Here is a 22917-nt window from a genome sequence, read left to right on the forward strand (position 1 = left end):
ATCTGTAGAAATTTACTTGTGAGTGTAAGGTCCTCTCTCCTCTGTGGATCATAAAGCAATTCCAGAAGGATATGAGTGTGTGTTGTGTTGTGTTGTAGTGTGTGTGTATGGCAGGGAGTGGTGATTTTTGAGTATTCTTTATTCTTCATTTATAATCAGGTATTCAAAAAACTATGAAGTGGATCTAAGAACTGAGCTATGAAGTCAGACTCTGGCTAGAGATTTGCCCTCACTTCCCTCTACAGACAGATTTAAATTGATTAAAGCCATGTTTAAAATTGAGTCTGTAGTATTTTTATCTCTACAAAGTCAATTAGTTTTATGACTCTTTGCTGGAAATTCCACATGACTTATTCTCCTTACATGCCCATTATAGGTATATGTAGGAATATACCTCAAAGTTTGTTTATTTCATCAGTTTAGGGTTAAATCAAATCGTTCCATTTTAACACAATAATAAAAGTCTGTAAGTAGAGCAGAAAATGTATATCTTATAAACCAATCTATACAAAAAACTGAAAAAATCACACCTATTTTAGGAATTACAGTATTGCTGGTTAGGAAGTACGTGAATAATTTAGCAGCTTAGTATCAGGATGCTTAAAAAGTACGAAACTATTTAAAAGTATACATCATGGTATATAATCCATTCCAACTCTGAATTCAGAACAAAAAGAATAAAACAATGACAGTTCATTTGAAATTTGTTTAACCAAAACATTTTTCATCCTTTTGAGAGATGTTCAGAGTATCTATAAATTCTTATTGGAGACATGCTTTTTACATGCAGAATTTATGATGAAATCCTGTGCTAGTAGCACAAAATGCCTATTTTGTTATTTTTTAAATTTATAATGTCTACTACGTGCCAGCACTATTGTAAGCATGTTATAAATATTAATGCATTAATCTTCACCCCAATTCTGTGAAATTGGTATTACAATTATCCCATTTTACAGATGAGGAAATTTAGCCACCAAGAAGTTAAGTAACTTGCCCAGCATCACATAGCTAATAATTAGAGCCAGGCTTTGAACATAAGCAGTCTGATCCTGAGCACTATGCTGCCTCGTATATATTTTTAATTTAAAAATGTAAGGCACACAGACTATTAATATGACACTGTAAAGACTTTGGCTTTTGGTCGGGGTGATGCAGAAAGCCACTGGGGTGTTTTGAGAAGAAAGTGGTATGATCTGATTTTAGTTTTGGAAGGATCACTCAGTCTTGGAGAGGACAAAGACAGAAGCAGGAGACTCTTTTAGGGGAAGTTCATGGTTGTTTGGCTCAATGTGGTGATGGATGATTAGTGAGAAGTGGATCGATTCTGGATATACTTTGAGGGCTAACTGATGGATTAAATGTGTGATGTGAAAGAAAAAGAGGAATCAGGGATGGCAGCAATGTTTTGGCCTGAGCAACTGAAAGTTTGGAGTTACAATTTAATGAATTGGCAAGAGTTTTTTTTTTTTTTTTTTTGATAGTAGGGAATGGTTTGCTAGGATTCAGAGTTCTATTTTGGATGCCTTTGAGGTTCCTTTTAGACTTCCAAGTTTGATGGAGGTAGAGAGGTATATGAGTCTGGAGTTCAAACGAGAATTACTCTGGGAGATGTACAATTGGGAGTTCTCAGCAGATAGATGGTATTCAGAGCCATAGAACTGGAAAAGATTCCCAGGAGAGTGGGTCCCAGATAAGTCCAAGGACTGAGCTTTGGGAAGGAAGAATTTTGTAGTTGGTGAAGAAGATGTAGGAGTTGACGTAGGAGATGAAGAAAGAAAGAGCAATGACGAAGAAGGGAAAATTTGGAGAATTATGGGGTCTTGGGATCCAAGTGAACAAAATCCAAGTGTGGTCACCTGTGTTGAATGCTGTTGACAGGTCATGTACTATGAGGACTAAGATGTAATCATTGGGTTTAATGATATAGAAATCTTTGGTGACCTTGACACATGCACACACAGACACATACACATATAACATATACATGTGTACATGCACATACACACCTAGACAATTGTACATATGTCTTTATATTGGGAAAAATAAGTAGAGATAAGGAAGAAAATGGAAAGTTATAACCACAACTATGATTATAGCTACACATTGGCATTATAGGTAATTCTTTGTTTTATCTTATTTTTAGAAATATCTGTATATTTACATATATAGATATAAACTTGTGTAGTTTCCTTCCCTAAGCGTTTTTAAGCTCCAGTCACAAAACTTGGGCTCTTTAATAGCTGAAAGTTTAGAGTTTGTTCCCTTCAGGGACCCACTACCAAATTAGAGGGGGGAGGAAAGAAGTTTTCTAGCTTTAATAATACAACAATCATTATCAAAAAGCCTCAAGTGGACTCTTTAAGCACATTAATTTTAGTGACTCAATATTCCTGGAATTCCTTTGCACCTTGGAATATAATTGCAGCATTTCCCCCTACCAGTTCCAGAGATCATGTCCAAGCCAAACCAAATACAAGGCTGTTACTTCTGCCCTGAAAGAAAGAAAAACCCTGGAAAATACCTCTTTACATATGTGTCTTTATGTCTAGGGTTCAGTTGTAGGCTGGTACACACTGCACAAGACTTAGCCAGAAGAACCTGTCATATTTTAAGTTGCTTGGATCTTTGTCAGCTCACAAGGAGATGCACTCAACCATTTATTATATTCCTCTAACAATGGAGTTGGCCAATTCAGAGAGCTGGAGCACCTCCATTTGTAACACATCCAATTCCTGGTCATCAGCAGCATTTTGATTCCTCTTGGCAGATAGTCTTGGCTCTGAGGAATCCTCAGGAAATATGGCTAGCAGAGGCAGCTGCCAAAGTTATACACTTGCTCAAGGAGGTAGTTGATTGATGACCTACCCCCTTGGATATTGTCTATACAGCAAGAAAACTCATATGAAATTTAGGATGAAAGGAGATGCGTGGAGTTCATTTAAACATGACATTGCCTATTCATTTTAATCATCTTTCTTATAATTTCTCATTTTATACTTTAAAGTGATATTCAGTCAGAATATGAACCTTTAACTCTAAATCTCTCTATACTTTTACTCACTGTTATCTGGCATGGCTATAACTAATACTAGAATTAGCTTCAAGACCTCTGATTCTCCAGTTTCCACTTCAAAATCCAATAACAGTTGTCAACTGCTCTGTGACTTTCTGCTACACTCCCTCAGCCACAAAGTTTATTACTCCTCCCATGTCCCAGAAGAAAGTCACCTGCTGCCCAAGATGAAATCTTGTATTTTATCTTCTTGATCATAGATATTTTAATGTCTGTATCTGATAATTCTGATACTTGAGTTTTGCACAGTTTTGTTGCTGTTGTCCCACTCCTGCTGATTCTTGTTCATATTGCCTTGACTTGTGTGCTTGATTATATTTGTGTGCTAGATATTTAAAACTTCTAAAGAATAACTGGAGGACTGAGACGATGTTACACCAGAGAGAATTTGTATTTCCTACTTTCAGGTATCTGGAGGCACTTATAAAACTGGGATCATCTTAATCCAGTATTAGAAACTGAGATTTTTCTCAGTCATCCAGATGACTCAAAGTTCAGTTACAGTCCACATAAGATTGGTATTTCCATTATCTATTTCTGTGTAGCAGACTACAGTAAAATTTAGTAGCTTAAAACAATAAGCACTTAAGCACTTATTTCTTAAGTGTTGTCGAAACTAGATTGCCAAAGTAAAAGCTGCTAGGTCTTTTTAAGATTTAGGTAAATCATCACTTCTGCCACATTCTTTTAGTTAAGTTAGGTCAGAAAGCCAGCCCAGATTCAAGAAGACTGCACAAGGGTATAAATACCAGGGGATATGACTTATGGAGGACTACCAAAGTAACTGTCAACCTCAGATGGTTTACTTCCATTTTGGCCTTTCTCCTGGGAGGCAGCACTTTGGAGTCTAAATAGAATTGCAGGATTTCCGTTCTTACTGGGCCAGGGTCCAGGCTCCTTTCTTTCTCCTGTTCAGCCTCTCAGTTTTTCTTCCTCCATAACATGATTTAGTCAGCAGTGATCTTTACTCTCAAATACTTTTAAGATGTACATATATAAATATAATTTTCCTTTCAGTTTTGCTAGTTCTTAGCAGAAGGGAGAACTAGAGTAAGTTACCTAGCCAGTGATAGCCTGGTTATCTTTCATGTTTATATTCTCTTTCAACTATATGTTAATTCCACAAAGAGCTTTTTAACCATTGTTATATAAACGAGCCAAAGAATGCCTCTGTATTGATCCCTACATTGTTTGTTTCTTTACTGCAGGGTGAGACCCATTAGCTCAAAAGCCTGCCAGTGTCAAACTCAAATTTTCACACATTGTTATTTGTAAAACAACCCAAATAAGCAGATTGTTAGCTATTTAGAGCCTTCCTGCTTTACATATCTGCAAGACCTCACCCCACATCTACTGGCCATTGGTAAGACAGACCCTTGTGGTTATAAGGCTCCAAGCTGCCGTAGCCCTTTGGAACTCTGACTCAGACTCTCCTCACTGTGCTCCTGAGTGACATCACCTAGATATGTAGGCCCCCTTTCCAACCTCCTTCTCCCCTGGATGCTCCCTTGACCTCCTCCCTTTCTGAGAGTATCTCCCATGACATAAGCCTCTGGATGGTCTCATACTGTGCAACCCTGTTCAAGCACCACCCAGTATGGCTTGTTGTGTGCTACTGGCTCTCAGGGACTTACCTTTTCCCTTGATCAGCCCCCAGATCTCTCAACTCCCCACAACAATTTCACACCTTTGTACCAGGACAGTTTCCCTCCCCATAAGACACTTTAATACAGTATGCTGCTGACGGAAAGCTACAACAAGAGTATGAGTGGGGCTCAAGGAAGCGGGAGGCACTGGGCCAGGATTAGTATAGAGTCAAGAAACGGAATAGCAAGGTCAGGGCCATTGGGCTTCAAACTGCAAATAATGATGCCAACACTACCTCTACTGTGTAATTATTTCTGAAACACCAGCTGCCATAGTCTATGATTCAGGTACTTTGACTACCAAGACCTCAATCCAAGGCACTCTGAAGGCCACATTATACAGTCCCCTGATTTCCTCACATTTACAGATGGAATCTCTGAGCAGCTCACCTCAGCAATTGCTGGTGTTTTCTCTAGTTGTCTGGGATCCGCGATCACATTCATAATTCAAGACAGATTGAATGAGATAACAATGGGAACCATAGATGATGCTGTTTCAGAGACTCAGTCTTTTCCCTCACAGAGAACCACATCGAGAGTCCAGTGCTGACCTCTGGTGGCAGCTGAGACAGTGATACCACCGTACTTCATGATCCCTTGTCAAATACTCCCTAGAATGCAAGTAGAATCACTTGACTTTATGAAGCATTATGCTGGTCTTTTTTTAGTATTAGACTAAAAAGTACAAAGTTTAAATCTGAACTTTTGAAAAGTTCAAATGCCCAACTGGCATATAGTTTCTATAGTTTTCTATTCTGTTTCTAATTGGCAGATAGTTTTTCTTTGGTTAATTTTAAGACCAGCTCTTCACCTTCCTTAATAAAACAGAATAGTCTAGAATATCTGTGTAAACACAATAGATAAAACGTGGCCAATATTAGAAGTTTTGTCCGTGTCAGTCATAAAGGTACTACTTCATGGAATAAGACTTGAGGTTATGACACCAGTAGGCCACTGACAGCCTTCGGCAGGCCCCTGAGATCTTTGTGTGCTGTATTTCATCCTTCCCCCTACAGCCCGCAGCTCACCCCAAATCTGAGAGCCACATACAATTCAAGATCTCTGTATCTGGCTCAGGTTCCCAACAAAAGTTTCTGGGCTTCTCACCTTATTGCATTTCCTGGGGGAAATGTTTGCATTCTTGTTTTTTTCAAAGACAGCAATCTCTGTTGAACTCTGAACATCAAGGGATCATAAGACCAGGATGTAGAAGAAATGGCTGTACAAACCGTGTCTCCTTCTTCCAGTAGCAGCTCCCACCACTGTTCTCCTCAGAGCCCTCAACAGGCACTGGCTTCCAGCTCAAGCTCAGTGATAGTGAATCGTGTCAAAGCTACAAGCAGGTCCTGGTAATTTCCAGTGGCAGGCCTGGCCTTAGCTCTTGTAGGGCTCCTGGTGCTCACTTTCTTGTCCTCCCTAAACCCATTTTCCCCCTAAACCAATATTTTTAAACTACCAGGATCTGTTTTTCCAGACTGTCAATTTCATTGACTCAGTTTCCTTAACTATGTGGCCTCAACCTTGTGGTCATGCACTTAAGTGCTACTCATATCAATTCTTTAAAATTTCTGATTTCTGGTCATACCTCCAAGGAGATGACTCTAGCCATCTACTACTTCCACTCCCATTTCTGGGAGACCAACATTGATGGAGAAGATTGCAAAACCATACAAACTGGGGTCAATAAGCGCACACAACTTCCAAACTCAGCTGGACTTTCATGCTGCCTGCCAGTCCTTTTGCTTGACCTCAGTAAGTTCCCTCTCAAATCTTCTGTGGTAAATATTCAAGCTTTTACCACTTCTTGATTTCTCTTCCCCATTCCCTCACCCCTCTCAACAAGAAACCTCATTTCCTACTTCAAAAGGGGATAAAAGGTCATTGGAAAGAAACTCCTTTACACCTTTTTACTTCTATACTTCTGCATAATTGCATCCATCTTCCTTCTCCTTTTTAAGATTAACCATGCCAGTGTGTTCTAGAATCTATATATGCACTTTCCTAAATCCTGTTCCATCCATCATCAATTCCTCCTCCCAACTCCAGTATCTTCAAATAATGTCCCCATTTGCTCCTTCTCAGCAAGAAAACATGCTCATCATTATTTAAAAGGAAACAATTTTTTGTTTCGGTCCTTGCCTCCCCTTCAAACTACTGGACTGTTAATTATCTCCTCTTTCCCTCCCCCATACACTTCTTTAAAATGTAGTTTATGCAAAAAGCTTGCATCCTTATAAAAGGACCAAGAACAGGGTAGATAACCAGACTGTGCCGCTGCAGTCATCTACGCTTATCATTTCTCCTCTGCACACCAGTTCAGTCAGTGGTTTTCAACACCTGGTGTTAAGAATAATCCGTGAGGGGATGTTCTTTTTAAAAACTCTTATGTCATGCTCTTTATTTTTCTTTATTTAGAATTTTTTTACCTTGCAAAACTGAAACTCTGTATCTACTAAACAAGTTCCCATTTCCTCTTCCCCCTCTGTCCCTGGAAACCACAGTTCTATGTTGTTTCTTTGAGCTTGACTAATTTGGATAGAAATTTGTTGTTTTGTTTAATGTATACATGAATTGCTAGCTTCAAAGCTATTTAACACTTTCTTAGCAACTTTTTTGGAATGCTTTTATACTATTCATTACTTGAGGCTTTTTTATCCTATGGTAAACAAACACATTGTGCAGTATTAATGGCAAAGCATTATACACACACATCAACTGTGGCAATTTGATCTGTATTAAAACGTTTATAGCATATTTCTTTTGCCTTTTTTATTCTATATTTTCCCCTAAGACTTATTTATTTTATAACTGGAATTTTGTACCTTTTGACCACATTCACCTATTTCACCCAGCCCCCACCTCCACCTCTGGCAACCACCAATTTGTTCTCTGTACCTGTGAGTTTGGGGTTTTTTTGATTCCACATATAAGTGAGGTCAAATATGATTTGTCTTTCTGTGTCTGCATAATGCCCTCAAAGTCTATTGATGTTGTCGAAAATGGCAGAATTTCTTCCATTTTATGGCTGAATAGTGTTCCACTGAATATATACTGCATTTTCTTTATCCACTTATCTATTGATGGACATTCAGGTTGTTCCCATGACTTGATTATTGTAAATAATGCTGCAGTTAACATGGAGCGCAGTTATCTCTTCAATTTAGTGTTCTTGTTTCTTCAGATAACTACCCAGAAGTAGAATTGCTGGATCACATGGTAGTACTATTTTTAATTATTTGAAGAACCTCCATACTGTTTTCCATAGAGGCTGCGCCAATTTATATTGCCACCAGCAGTGCACAAGAGCTCCCTTTTCATCACATTTTCTCCAACAGCTGTGATTTCTTATCTTTTTGATAATAACCTTTCTAGCAGGTGTGAGGTGATATCTCATTGTGGTTGTGATTTGCATTTCCCTGATCGTGATATTGAGTACCTTTGATGTACCTGTTGGCCATCTGTATGGCTCCCTTGGAAAAATACCTGTTCAGATATTCTGCCCATTTTTAATTGGATTGTTTTTTTTTTTTGCTGTTAGGTTTTATGAGTGCTATTTTGGATATTAATCCCTTATCAGATATATGATTTGTAGATATTTTCTCACATTCGATAGGTTGCCTTTTCATTTTGTTGATGGTGTTGACTGTGTCCTTTCCCGTGTAGAATTCTAGTTTGATGTAGTCCCACGTGTTTACTTGTCTTTGCTTCTGGCATCAAATCTAAAACTCATCATCAACATCAATGTCAAGGAGCTTACTGCCTATGTTTTCTTCTACGAGTCTTATGGTTTCAAGTCTTACATTTAAATATTTGGTCCATTTTGAGTTAATTTTTATGTATGATATAAGATAGTGTTCCAGTTTCATTCTTTGGCAAGTGGTTGTCCAGTTTTCCCAACATCATTTATTGAAGAGACTGTTCTTTCCCCAGTGCTCTTGGCTCCTTTGTTGTATACAAGCATGAGTTTATTTCTGGGCTTTCTATTCTGTTCCATTGACCTGTGTGTCAGTTTTTATTGCCAATACCATACTGTTGTTTGCTATCGCTTTGTAATAGGGTTTGAAATCTGAAAGTGTGGTGCCTCTAGCTTTGTTCTTCTTTCTCAAGATTGCTTTAGCTATTTGGGGTCTTTTGTGGTTCCATACAACTTTTGGGATTCTTTGTTCTATTTATGTGAAAAATGCTTTTGGAATTTTGATAGGGATTGCATTGAATCTGTAGATTTCTTTGGGCAATATGGATATTTCAGCAATATTAATTCTTCTAATCTATGAGTATGGGATATCTTTCCATTTATTTGTGTCTTCTTCAGTTTCTCTCATTGGTGTCTTATAGTTTTCAGTGTACAGGTACAGTTTCAGTACAGGTATATACCTCCTTAGTTAAATTTACATTCTACATTTAGGTATTTGTTCCATTTTGAGTTAATTTTGTATATGATGTGAGGTAGAGGTTCAAATTCATTCTTTTGCATTTGTATATCCAGTTGTCCCAGCACCATTTGCTGAAAAGACTTTTCTTTCTTTTATTGAATGGTCTTGGCACCTTTGTTAAGATTCACCTCACCACACGTTTATGTATTAATTTCTAGACTCTTAATTCCATTCCATTGATATATATGTCTGTCTTTATGCCAATACCACACTGTTTTGATTACTATAACTTTGTAATGAGTTTTGGAATCAGGGACTGTTGAGTTGTGCAACTGTGTTCATCTTGTCAAAATTTTTTTTTTCTATTCAGAGTCCTTTGCATTTTATTTCCATATGAATTTTAGGATCAGTTTATCCAATTCTGCAAAATGGTAGTTGGAATTTTGATAGGACTGCATCAAATCTGAAGATTCATTTTAATACTAATATTTAGTCTTAATCTGTGAACATGGGATGTCCTTACATTTATTTAGGTCTTTAATTTCTTTCAACAGTGTTTTGTACAAGTTTTCAGTGAACAAATCTTTCATTAAATTTGGTAAAATTTATTCCTAACTATTTTATTCTTTTTGATGCCATTGTGAATGGAATTGTTTTCTTAGTTTTATTCTCTTATTGTTCTAGTATATTGTATATTGAAATTAAGATTTTTGTATATTGAAATTAAGTCCTGGAACTTTGCTTAACTCATTTATTAGCTCTAATTGTGTGTGTATATTTATTACTTTTTTCTATGTATAAGATTTTATCATCTGTGAATAGAGACAGTTGTATTTCTTTCCAATCTGAATGCCTTTTATTTCTTACTCTTGCCCAGTTGCCCTTGTAGAACTTCCAATGCAGTGTTGAAAGAGACAGTAAGAGCAGACATCTTCATCTTATTCCAGATCTTTGGGGGAAAGTTTTCAGTCTTTAACTCTTAAGTATTGATAGCTATGGATTTTTCATAGGTGCCCTTTATTAAATTGAGGAGTTCTGTTGCTTGTTTGTTGGAGTATTTTTGACATGAAAGGATGTTGGATTTTGTCAAACACCTTTTCTGCATTTATCAAGATGAATATGAGGGTTTTTCCCTTTATTCTAGTAATATGGTGTGTTACATTGATTTTCACAATTTGAACTAACCTTGCATTCTTGGAAAAGTCTTACTTGTCAGGGTAAGTTTAACCTTTTAAATTTTTAATGTTATTGAATTCAATTTGCTAGTATTTTGTTGAGAATTTTTGCGTCTATATTCTATTGCTCTGTAGTTTACTTTTCTTATGATGTCCTTGTCTGACTTTGTATCAGGGTAAACCTAGCTTCGTAGAAAGAGTTAAGGAGTGTCCCCTCTACTTTCTTGGAATAGTTTGAGAAGGATTACTAACTCTTCTTCTCCACTTCCCTCCTCCTCCCTTTTGGTAGAATTCACCAATTAAACCTCCTGGATGTGGACTTTTCCTTGTTGTAATTTTTTTTTATTATGGACTTAATCTTCACATTTTATAGGACTACTTAGATTTTATGTTTCTTTTTGAGTAAATTCTGGTACTTGTGTGTTTCTAAGAATTTATTCATTATCTGGGTTGTCTAATTATTTTTGGCAAGCATTTGTTCATAGTATTCCTTATAATTCTGTTTTTCTATAAGGTCAATTGTAATGGCCCTGTTTTTATTCTTAATTTTGGTAATTGAGTTTTCTCTTGGCAATTTAGCTAAAAGTTTGTCAATCTTGTTGATATTTTCAAAGAAACAACTTTTGGTTTTGTGGATTTTTCTCTATTACTTTATATTCTCTATTGTGTTTGTCTCCATGCTAATCTTTACTATTCCTTCTCTTCTTGCTTTTGGTCCAGTTTGCTCTTCTTTTTCGAGTTTCTTAAAGTGGAAGTTTAGGTCATTAGAGGTCTTAAAATAAATAAATAAATAAATAAGTGTTTCTGAATTTATTATACTTGTTTTTGTGACCTAACATGCAGTCTAACATGGAGAAGATTCCACAGGTACTTGTGTTACTGGTAGAGTGTTCTAAGGCTGTCTATTAGTTCCAGTTGATTTATGGTGTTACAGTCTTCTGTTTCCTTGCTGATCATCTGTCTAGTTGTTCTAGTCACTATTGAAAGTGAGGAATTGAAGTCTCCAATTACTGTTGTTGAATCATCTATTTCTCCTTTCAATCCCATCAATTTTTGCTGCATATATTTGGGGGCTCTGTTGTTAGGTATATATCTTTTTCTAATTCCTATATCTTATTGAAGGCTTTACCTTTTTTAAATCATAAAATATCCCTCTTTGACTCTGGTAACTTTTCCTTAAAGTCTATTTTGTCTGTTATTACTATAGCCACTCCAGCTTTATTTGGATATTCCTTCTATATAGTATCTTTTTCCATCCTTCTACTTTCACCATTACTTGTCTTTGAATCTAAGGTGAGGTTTTAAAATTTTTTTTGTAGACAGCATATAGTTCGATCACGTTTCTTAAAATTCATTTCCCAGTCTCCCAGAGTGTTAGCTCTTCTACTTACTGCTGCGTGATTTGGGGCAGCTTCTTATCCTGCCTTTCTAAGCCTCAGCTTTCCTAAGTGGGAAATGAACAGAACAGTAGCACCTACAATACAGAGATGTGAGATTCAAATAGAATAATGAATATAAATCATTGAGCATAGTACCTGGCACATAATAAGCATTCCTTATGTGTTGTGTATTTTTATTATTCTTGTTATTAATGACTCATTGTGGCTCTTGGCCTTGTCCTCCTGGCCTTTCTTTGATTAGTATAATTTGAACTATATAAATTGGTGTAAATTGTCTTAAAATTAAGGCTGCATTAATTTTCTTGGGGAAAGCTTTTCTACCCCCTAGTCTATATCACTTTGTTATACAGTCTCATGGAACCGTACTTTTTTCTTTAGAGCACTTTATCTCATCAGTAATTATATACTTATTTTTGTCATCATTTGATTAATTTTGTCTCCTCCATTAGACCTCAGGTTACATGAGATTAGTGACTGTGGTTTGCTTAGAACTGTATCCCCAGAATCTAGCATAATGTCTGGGATAGGAATGAACAGTGGCATCAAGCATTCACTTTCATTTAAATGATTAATATGAATTCTGTGCCCAAGTTAATCTGTTTCCTTCATCACAACTTCCCTTGTTTCATTTATCTTTCAGTTTGTATCTTTTTAACCTTACTGAATCTTTTTAACCTTACTGAATCTTTTTAAGGTAAGCTGTTTAAATAGTACAAAGAATGTGTTTATAGGTGGGTATAAACAGACATAGGTACATAGATCGCTATGTATATCCATCCCTCACTGTGTGATGTAATACATATCCAACAGTAAATAGCTACTGAGTGAATGAATGAGTGAAGAAAAGTTATTGATCATAATGATTCTAGTGCCTAGGAGTAACTGAAGTTGAAGCTGCATGAAGAACTAAGAGGATCAAGTGGAAGATGTGCCATAGGAGAAGGGAGGTTATGCACTGACCTGGAAGATAAATCTGACAGCCTCATATACTCTTCTTTTTAGTGGAAGGTTTTAGAATTCAGGAAACAAATTAGTGCTTGATAGAGATTAATTTCAATTTATCTTGTGAGCTTGAATCATCACTTTGCCTTGTAAATATTTACAATTCTTCTATTAGCTATGCATTCCCCTGACATTTAAACTTTATTCATAAGCAGCCTCTGTTATGACCTGTAATTGCTAATAAAGATGGGTAAAAGCACCACAGATTGGGGTTGCCACAGATCACTATGGAAATGATACTCTTTCCTGCTCCTTGTGAAAACAGCATTTGCCTCACTTGAGTCTACTCTGAAGCAACTCATCTCTTCAGAGGTGGAAGATGAAGTCCAGAAAGTTTCATGTGAAATTGAATGAAGTAGGAGAATCAGTGAGTCCCTGCTACCCTGTGAACCAAGTTATTTGGTATCTTGTCACAAGAAGTTAAGCTCATCCCTGGGGCACAGAGATCCTGGTGCTAATGCACTAAACAGTTCTCTTTGATTTTGTGGTTCTCTGAGCAGCTAAGAAAGAGCTAGACCTTTATCTGATTTCTCATCCGGGTAGCCAGCTTCATGTTGGGCTCTTGCACCAAGAACCAGAGAAATCAGTCAACCTTCCTTTCAAGACTCTTAAATTTGTTTCTGTCTCACTTCAAAAATGTACATGCCAGTGTGAGTAAAAAGTAACATTTAAGTTACACATGAGATTTGAATACTCAAGACTTAACATTCTCTAAATTGCATAACCAGTGCTCTTTTCTACAGATTTTCCCTTTCCTGTCTCTTAGTTACTACTCACTCGAAGGCCCCAGAGCTGTATAAAACATGTGTGTTCATACTGAAACTGTGCTCTTTCCTCGCTGATCCGCCCCTCTCTATTTACTGGGTCAGTAAATGACTCTTTCTTCAGCTAGGTAACCAAACATTTGAGAAATAGTCCCAAAGAAGCTGAGAATGTAACCAAGGAGAAAGTCCACAGGCAAAAATCGATCTGCTGTTCAAGTCATTCTTGCATTTGGTGTATATTAGCATGGTGCTCAGAAGTCCAATGGAAGGTAAAGCACGGTGCCTGCCCTTAAGGAACTGATGGAGTGGGAAAGGCAGGAAAGAAAAGAGAGAGATTACACCCTGTGAGGATTTCAGCACAGTGGGTCATGGAGCATATAAAGGGACTCCCTTCTTAAACCCACCTAAATGATTCCTTGTAACCATTTGGGGTATGATGTTTGGATTTCTTCTTTCTTCTCTTCGCTTCACCCCCTCCCCTCTCCCGGCTTCTCTTCCTTCTCTCTCTCTCTAATTCTAACTCTCTGCTTATGCCCCTTAAAATAATTTTGAGAAATTTTTCCCTTCACAATCTTAACTTGGTGTCTAAAATTTTTTATGATAAAAGTTAATAGATGCAAAAGGTGTGATTTTCAGCATATTACGAACATTAGCATGTTAAAATAAAATAGTTGCAACACTCTTTTAAATATATTCAGTGGAATTTAAATATATAACAGAATCTAAATACCCCCCATACACAGACTCTTACACACACACATACACACATGCACATGCACTCCCTCTCACGCATATGTGCACGCATACACATTAACATTCCTCGGAGAATCTCCTTGTGCCCCTGTCCCAGCCAAGTTTAAAGAATGCCATTCTTTTTTTTTCCTGTTTTTTAATTGAAGTATAGTCAGTTTACAATGTTGTGTCAATTTCTGGTGTACAGCACAATGCTCAGTCATACATGAATATACATATATTTATTTTCCTGTTGTAGAATGCCATTCTTTAAGGCTGTTTCTCTCACTCCTAATGTATCCTTTGTGGTACCCAGTACCCATGTGCTAGACTTTGTCTAAATACTTTACATATATCATCTCACTTACTCCTCAACAACTCTTTGAGGTCAGTACCATTATCTGCATTTTATTTATGAAAAAATGAGGCTAAGAGAAGGGGTTGGAATCCAGGGCTTTCTGGCTCCATATCCTGCTCTCTTAACTGTTACTTTATACTTAGAGTTCACTGCAGTCACGGGATTTAAGTGTTAAAATCTATGTGGAACACCTCAGAGAGAATGTGTAACTTTAAGCACTCCTAGCACTGCTTTACTTTTCTCCACAGTATTTACCAGCATCTGGTAGGCTGGTTTATCTGTTTTTTATTAAGCCCCACCCCCCCATCCCAGAATATAGGTTTCATGAATGCTGGGATTTTGTCTCTTCTGTTCATTGCTATTTTCTTAGTGCCTAAAACCATGCCCAACACATAGTGGGTGCTCAATAAATACTTGTTGAATAATAAACAAGGCTTGCTGCTGTAAAGGCACTAAGATTGTAAGAGACTCTCGACATCCCAGTGGTGCTAAGTGATCTGATCAGCCTTCCTGGCTTCTGCTATAATTAGGTAGCAGTGTGAGATATAAATGAACAATCTACCGATTTTGGAGTGAAGGATTTTTATGTGCCAGTCAACATCAAGAAAAAGATCTAATCACAAACCTAAAGTGCTTACTTGAACAGCAGTTTAATGACAAACTGCATTTACCTAATCCAGACTCCTAAGGAGAACACAGAATCAGGGAGCCTTGTTGTAGGGCAATGGTAGGGATACATCTTTGAGCCGTCACAGCCTACTGTTCACGGCTGGGAGTTTGGACACATCCTGGCATGCTTGGAAGCCTGGCAATGGCAGCCTCCCAGAAATCCCCCAGGGCTGGAGAGCCTCCCAGAAAGGAACCTAAGTCATATAGCCTGCTGGGACAGCCGCAGCTGACAGGGCCGCCTGACAGAAGCCTTACTAGGGGTGGGATGGGAACTGCAGAGTCATCTGGAAAAGGATGCCATCTTAGGGAAGAAAGAGCCAGGCAAGATGAGCTTGACTCCAGAACAAAACTTTGCCAGAGGGGATGGAGATTCTGAGTATAGCCTTATAACTGCTAGTCTCTGTCTCATTCCTGAGCACATATCTGGGTTCTATAGAAAAAGAGCTACAAGAAAAGATAGGAGTTTTTCTTCCAAACTCTGACACTCACTGGGAGCTCTAAGAGAGAGTATCACACAAAGGAGGGAACCAGCCCCTGCAGCCAGCTTCCCATCTCCACGTGGCACAGCCCAGCAGGCACTGATGACTTCCTCAAGTCTCAAGATAAATAGCAGAGGCAGTTTCTTGGCCTGGAGGAGTAATCAGAAGACTTGGGCACTGAGTAGTTAGCAAGGAGCACCTGTTATGCCTGCCAGGCCTGGTAGAGTGGCACAGAATAGCAGCAGAGCAGCTATATCCAGCTAAGAACCAGCGGAGCTGGCATGCCCAGAGTTGTGCCTAGCAATGACCGTGGACATGCCCGCTGAGTGAATGGCAAAACCGGTATCATCAGCAGGGTGGAAACTTGGTTTGGTGAAGCAGTGCTGCTATGTAGGAATGAACTGGGTCCTGGGAGACATTTCAGGGGAGCCTCCTAAAAGGACTTGGGTGGTGGAGACTGTACAGTGAACCTGGGTCTTAAGTCACTTGAAAAGGGCCAAAGACTGAAAAGGGCCAAAGTCTCTTACTTACCTTTTCCCTAGTTGTCCCACCATTCACTAATGTGTCTCTCCATCTCTCCTCCTCCACCAGCTTCCTGACTCAAAATTTCTTGTGGCTTAGAGAGCTGCTTAAATTAGGTGAGAGGGGAAACCATGCCTGTTTAAAGCTATGGTAAATATGTGAAAAATGGGTAGCCATTCTAGGTGTATCTGAACTTTTCAAAGATTAACTCAAATAAGTCTCCTTCAGACAGCATGTTAAGGGAGAGTAAAGGCTTTTAGGCAGTGGGACAATAGGGAAAAATATTTGCTTATTTCATAAAGCACTGGTAGGATTAAGGGACATGACCCAGCAATGAGAAAACTGGATTAAATAAGCTTTAGACTTCAAGCTCCTTGGGGTTGCAATGCCAAAGGCAGATTTATTCCATGATGAAGGCCCTAGATGAGACTCATGCCAGGAGTCTCACTCTGTGATGTGGCACTTTTGACATGGAGCAGAAACTTACCTTATGCTAGATAAATGGTTTCTGAACAGTGACACCAAATGGCAGGATAATTTTAGACTTTTAAATATGACGAGGGAATCTGTCCATTCATAATAGCACCTGTTATTTTCATTGTGCTTTTCCTCAAAGGGCTCCACACACTTTGAAAAAGTGATCTCATTTCTCTTTCCAAAATCTCAGTGAGGCAAGTGCTTTAGAACATTATGGATTGACACAGTAAAAACCTTCCTCTTGTTATTCCTCACTGCTGTCCTTTGAAATATCTGGGGGCTCCATTTTGTCAGCTGACTAATGAAGTATAGTTGTACTTGTAGTGTACAATGATGTAGGAAAAAAGATGGTTTATTCACAGAAAGGTTCTATGATATTTATAAACAGACATAGGAAGGGACTGAGATAGGTCTGTGAGGCTGCTGTTTATGGTATTCTCTTAAAACAATAAAGAACTAAAGATGCTGATAATTTCCTTGCCAACTCTGCACCTCTTAGAGAACATTGCCCCTTCTCATAGAATTGGATCCCCAGTCCCTGCTGAGTGGTAGTGGGGGTTTGTGATTCCAGATTTCTAGTCAGAGTCAGCTGGATGTGGGTGAGCATCTGACCCAGCTTGGTCCATTAGATACTTGCTCCAGGAATTTGGAATTGGGACATAGCAAAAACTGGAAAGAGGACAGGAACCAAGATAATTTCCTTCCTTCCACCTCTGTCTACCTTTCTGGGACTATGGAAAACTTTCTGTTTCCCTCTCTGAGAAGCTCTAAGTTGGTTTAAAAAGGAAGACTTAATGGAAAACAACCTAAGTATGTATCAACAGATAAATGATTACATCATGGCATGGCTATGCCATGGAAAACTATACAACAGTGTGAAAAGAATGAAATTTTTATGAACTGATAATTTCTTAGAATGATCTCCAAGATACGTTAAGAGACGAATGCAAAGCACAAGACAGGAGTGATAGTATACCACCACTTACATAATAATTAAGGAAAACTATAACACATACTTGTACCGTTTATATTTGATATGTTAGGGCATAAGTCTATCATTTTATTATTTGTTTTCTGTTTGTTTCCTTTCTTTCTTGTTTCTCCATTTCCCTTTTCTTGTCTTTCTGGGGGTTATTTGAACACTTTAAAGGATTCCATCTTGATTTACTTGTGGTTTTTTGGAGTGTATTACTTGCTGTAGTCTTTTTAATGTTGGGTATATATGTGTGTGTATGGATACATACATATATATAAAATTTATCACAGTCTACCAATATCAGTGTTTTACCAATTTGAGTGAAGAGCAGAAACTTTTCTCCCATTTAGTTCCCATTATCCTCTTCACTTTTAAATATCATTGTCTTGAGTATCAGATAGTGTTACAATTTTTAGAGCAATCATCCTGTATAATTTAGAAGACTCATGAGGAGATTGATAGTCAATTGTGCTTACCCATATTTCTTCTTTCTTTGTTGTTCTTTCTTCCTGTCTGATGACCCAAGATTCCTTCATGATTTCCCTTCTTTTGAAGAACATTGTTGAACTATTCTTTGAGTAGATCTGTTGGTGATTAATTCTTTTGGTTTTCCTTCATCTGAGAATGTCTCTCTTTCCCCTTAATTCCTAAAGTATAGTTTCACCAGATATAGCATTCACAGTTCTTTTCTTTTAGCACTTGAGGAATGTTGTATCACTTGTTTCTGGCCACTATTATTTCAGGTGAGAAATCTGCTGTCATTTGAGTTACTGTCTGCATATAGGTATTGTGTTGTTTCTCTGCTTTTAAAAAAAAATTACTGAAGTGCAGTCAATTTCTGGTGTATAGCACAGTGTCCCAGTCATGCATATACATACATATATTCATTTTCATTTTTTTAATTAAAGATTATTACAAGATATTGAACATAGTTCCCTGTGCTATACAGAAGAAACTTTTTAAAATCTATTTTTATATATAGTGGCTAACATTTGTAGATTTCAAACTCCCAAATTTATCCCTTCCCACCCCCTTTTCCTGGTAATTTTAAAAATAATTTCTTCTTCTTTAGTGTTCAGAGGTTTCATTATGATGTGTCTTGGCATAGATTTATTGAGATTTATACTATTTGGGATTCACTCAGCTTCTTGATCTGTAGGTTTATATGTTTTGCCAAATTTGGGGAATTTTCAGTCACTATTTCTTCGAATACTCATTCAGTCCCACTCTTTCTCCTCCCCTTCTAGGACACCAGTCTAACATTTATAATGTTAGCTCTCTTGTTAGGGCCTCACAGTTTCCTGTAACTGTTTGTTTTCAGTTTACTTTCTCTCTGTTATTCAGTTTGGGTAAATTCTGTTGATCTGTCCTCAGCTTCACTGATTCTGTCCTCTGTCATCTCTGCTCTACCACTGAGCTCATCCAGTTAGTTGTGTTGTTTCTGTTATTTTTTCAGTTTTGTAATTTCCATTTGGTTCTTTTTCAATAACTTCTATTTCTTGGCTGACATTTCTATTTTTTCCACTTGGTTCAGGAGAATTTGTAATTGCTTGTTGAATCTTTTTTATGATCGTTACTTTAAAATCCTTAGGTAATTCTAATATCTGTTTCATCTCAATATGGGAGTCAGATGATTATGTTTTCTTATGCAAGTTGTGATTTCCTTCATTCTTTGTATACAATGAGTGGTTTTAATTTGGACATTTTGGCTGTTATTTAGGAGACTCTGGGTCCTATTTAATTTTTTTACTGTAACAGTCAGTCACTCTGGATTGAGCATGCAGGTCCTAGCCTACTTTTGTGGGCTGTGGTTCCAATGACAATCTAATTGTCAGAGCCTCTGTGGTGCTATTTTGGTCTGCTTGGTTTGTCTCTTGCCTCTTGGGCCCCACAGGTGCTTGATGGAACTAGCTGAGGAAGTGAAAAGAAGCCTCCCCAGGCTGGACGGCCTGGTGCCTTTAGGTGAGGGAAGGGGATCTCCAGGCTTCAGGAATAAAAACACTTCCTGGGCTGGATGTTTGTTGTGGCAAAATCCCCCTTGTTAATTTCCTCTGTAAAGTGGGGTCTCTGGGTGCAAGAGGGGAGTCTGAGGCTGGTGGGAAAGCCTTCTGGCTGGTTATTGTTACGGGGACATTCAGTTGGTGCTCTTTGATGTTTCTGCTGGGATTGCCTAGATTTGTTGGTAGGACTCCTGTTCAGTTTGGAGGAAGAATAAGACTATCTGGCTGCCTTCTTTTGCTAGAGTGGGTGTCAGGAAAGGCCAGGCCTGGTTTACCTTTTCTTGGGTAGGGAGTCAAAAGGTGCCTTGTCACTGCACTGTTCCTTTGGCCCTGTGATCCCTACCAGTTTACCTCTTCTGCCTTTCAGGTTCTCTTTTTTTTTGTCTCTTATGTTATTTCCAAGGCTTTTAGTCATGCTTAGCAGGGAGAACCTGGGAGACAGAAGCCTATACCATCTTGCCCAGACCAAAAGGTCTCTATATATTCTTACATAGGCATAAGATCTCTCTAGAAGGGTACACAAGGAATTGCTCTCCCTGTGGAGGAAACCTGGGGGATGTGAGATAGGAGGAGACTTTTTTCTCTACCTGTTTATGCATTCTCATTTTAATCAGGTGAATATATTATCAATTCCAAAATAAAATAAAATATAAAAAAAGAAATTATGTATTTTCATTTAGTCAGGTGAATATATTATCTGTTCTAAAATAAAATATAAAAAAAGAAAGAAGTCTTCTAGCTTAGCCTTGTTTTCAAGAGCACAACCAAGGATTACAACAGAGGTTAAGCAGCATATGGATTCAACAGTTGGTAATTTTATTAAACTTCACTGACTTTTAATTTCACTATATTGTCACTGCTTTGATCCAGATCCCTGAATGTAAGAATAATATCCTCAGTGGATTTTCAGCCTGCTCATACATTTTGAATAACTTTCTGAATACCAATGTGTAATTTAGTAAGAAGTAGATGCTTTTGGCAGCATACTAGTACCCTAATCAGCTGAAAAAACAATATTTGTATGACATTAAAACAAAATTAATAGGAAGACACTGATTACATGAAAAGACTTAAGGTTGTAATTATTAAACCTGCAAACAACTCAGCATGATTAGTGCCTTAATTAGGATATGACCTGAAATTTTAGCTTACAAAATAAATAATGGCAATTAGAAGTCACATTTGTAAAGTAAAGTGGTCTTTAGAACTTATAACGTAGTTAGATATCACTTTTTTTCTCATTTAGGGGAGTATCTTTGTGGGTATTAAACTTACAATGCAGATACTTTGATTCCCAGTCCCACCCCCAGCACAGTGTCTCAGCTTAGAACCTTAAAAGTCAAGTTTAGTGACCCAAGAATGTCTACCCACAGGGGGTTGAACAGTTCCCAGGCACACTCCTGATTAGCTCTAGGGAACAATGAAACAGCAAAGACTTTTTCTTCTTTAGCACCTTAAGTGAAATATAAACTGGAAGACTGATACTGACTTTGATCAAAATCTGTCATTCTCACAGAACTATTTGGATCCAAATAGCAGTTTTTACCACTGTCCATTTATTCTTCAATGCATGCTTCTTGAAGGCATTTCAGGTTTCACAGTTTACCACACAGTGAAGGTTCCAATCCAAAGCCAAAGAATTTTCCATTAGTAGGTAAAAGTGGAGAATTCAATAAATATTGATGGACTAGTAGTGATTTGGGAAAAAATTAATCTGGAGTCCTACCTTCATTCCTCCTGTCAAAATAAACTCCAAATGGATCAAAGATTTAATATAAAAGCAAAATCATAGATGTACTAGAAGATAAGGGTTAATATTTTTATAATATTGTAATCAGGAGAGGCTTTTTAACCACAACAGGTAAAACAAAAGCCATAAAGGAAACGACTACCAAATTTGCTTACTTAAAAATGCTAAACTTCCATAGAGCAAAAACAAAAAAAATCCCAAACAGAAGTAAGTTTTAAAACCTAATTCAAGGCCACATCAAGAGGTAACTGATTAAAATCTGAAACTGTCAATTGTGTTTTAATTCATTTTTCTTCTAGAGGCACAGCTTTATTCCTCAATAAATAAGGAAATAATTGGAAATATGCATCATTATTTATGTACAAAGATATTAAGTATAGAGAAAGTTAAAAGAATATACATGCTAAAAAATAGCTCATAAAGTAATTCAGTTACAGAATAGCCATAGGCTGCAGGCATTAAAAATCACAATTTTAAATAGCACCAAAATATTTTCATGCTAGGATTCTTGTTAAAAAGAAAGCTAGTTAGAAAAAACAGGTAAATCCAATTTGAGTTTAAAATCTCTTATCTAGGCAAAAATAAAAGATTAGAAGAAAAATGTTAATGATAAATGTCACTAAAGGTAGAATTATAGATAAATGTTTTTGTCTTCATTTTTAGTAATTTCCAAATTTTCAACAATAAGTAAATTTTTTTTTACTTACACTTTTAAAAAATTCCTTGGAGCTTTAAAGAAAAAAGTATTTCAATTTTTCCCCCAAACAGCTAACTTAGAATTAGATCAGATATGGAAGATCAAAACTGAAGACTCGAAAAGCATAGTGCACAAAACAGCAATTGCAAAAAATCCCCCCCCCCCTTTTTAATCTCTCTGCCAGATTTGGTGAAGCTATCTCATGTGGGTTAAATCACAACTCCTGGTCATTCAAAGTCTTTCTGTCTCTCTAACAGTGCAGGCCAGGAACATAGACAGCCCTTTCCTAAGACCCAACATCACAAGAGAGTTCTTTCATAAATTCAGTGTCATGCCTGTCCATTCCCAACTGCCTATGTTGTAGTGTAGGGAATGGAACATGAGTTCCAAAACTCTGATTATTGGCTCTTAGCAGGAAGCTTATGTCTTCAATTAGAGGCACTTGCCAATCACAAAATAACTATCACTGGTAGTACAGGAAATGTCATCACTGAACTCCCTCTGTACCTGTAGGTTTTCTTAATTTCTTCATTTGATGCTCCTTTGTGCAGACCAAGGATTTCATATAGAGCTTCTCCAGATGTTGACATAGTCCGCTGTCTTTGGTTAGGTATGTTACATGCCATTTTCTCTAAGCTGCAAAAACAAAGGGGGAAGTAGTGTAAAGTTTATGCATACTGGATCCCACTTTCTAAAGGGGAAGATAGTTTATTTCTGACCATTTGTAAAATAACAGCCTGAAGTACATCTTTGTGCCAGCTGCAAAAGGAAGGGAGAAAAAGGGTTAGGAGAACCAAAACTAGAGCTTCGAATCAGGGTGT

The 22917-nt window shown here is 37.5% G+C and overlaps 1 protein-coding gene and 1 long non-coding RNA gene across 7 annotated transcripts in view; both read right to left on the bottom strand.

The window, feature by feature from the left end:
- Positions 1-22917, bottom strand: part of DNAJC5B (DnaJ heat shock protein family (Hsp40) member C5 beta) — a 72186-nt gene that overhangs the window by 17487 nt on the left and 31782 nt on the right. For all 6 annotated transcript variants that reach the window (XM_006204691.3, XM_072951890.1, XM_072951893.1 and 3 more), the window contains one exon: positions 22604-22732. In XM_006204691.3, coding sequence (XP_006204753.1) covers positions 22604-22722 — 119 coding nt within the window. In that variant the 5' untranslated portion in view covers positions 22723-22732. The remainder of the gene's footprint in view (positions 1-22603; positions 22733-22917) is intronic.
- On the bottom strand, positions 13515-15779 carry LOC140690254 (uncharacterized). Its single transcript, XR_012065461.1, has 2 exons — positions 15685-15779; positions 13515-13733 (listed from the first exon to the last, which is right to left on the bottom strand). It is a non-coding gene; the product is annotated as an uncharacterized lncRNA (long non-coding RNA).

This window comes from Vicugna pacos, chromosome 29 (genome assembly GCF_048564905.1).
Source record: "Vicugna pacos chromosome 29, VicPac4, whole genome shotgun sequence".
Classification (NCBI taxonomy): Eukaryota; Metazoa; Chordata; class Mammalia; order Artiodactyla; family Camelidae; genus Vicugna; species Vicugna pacos.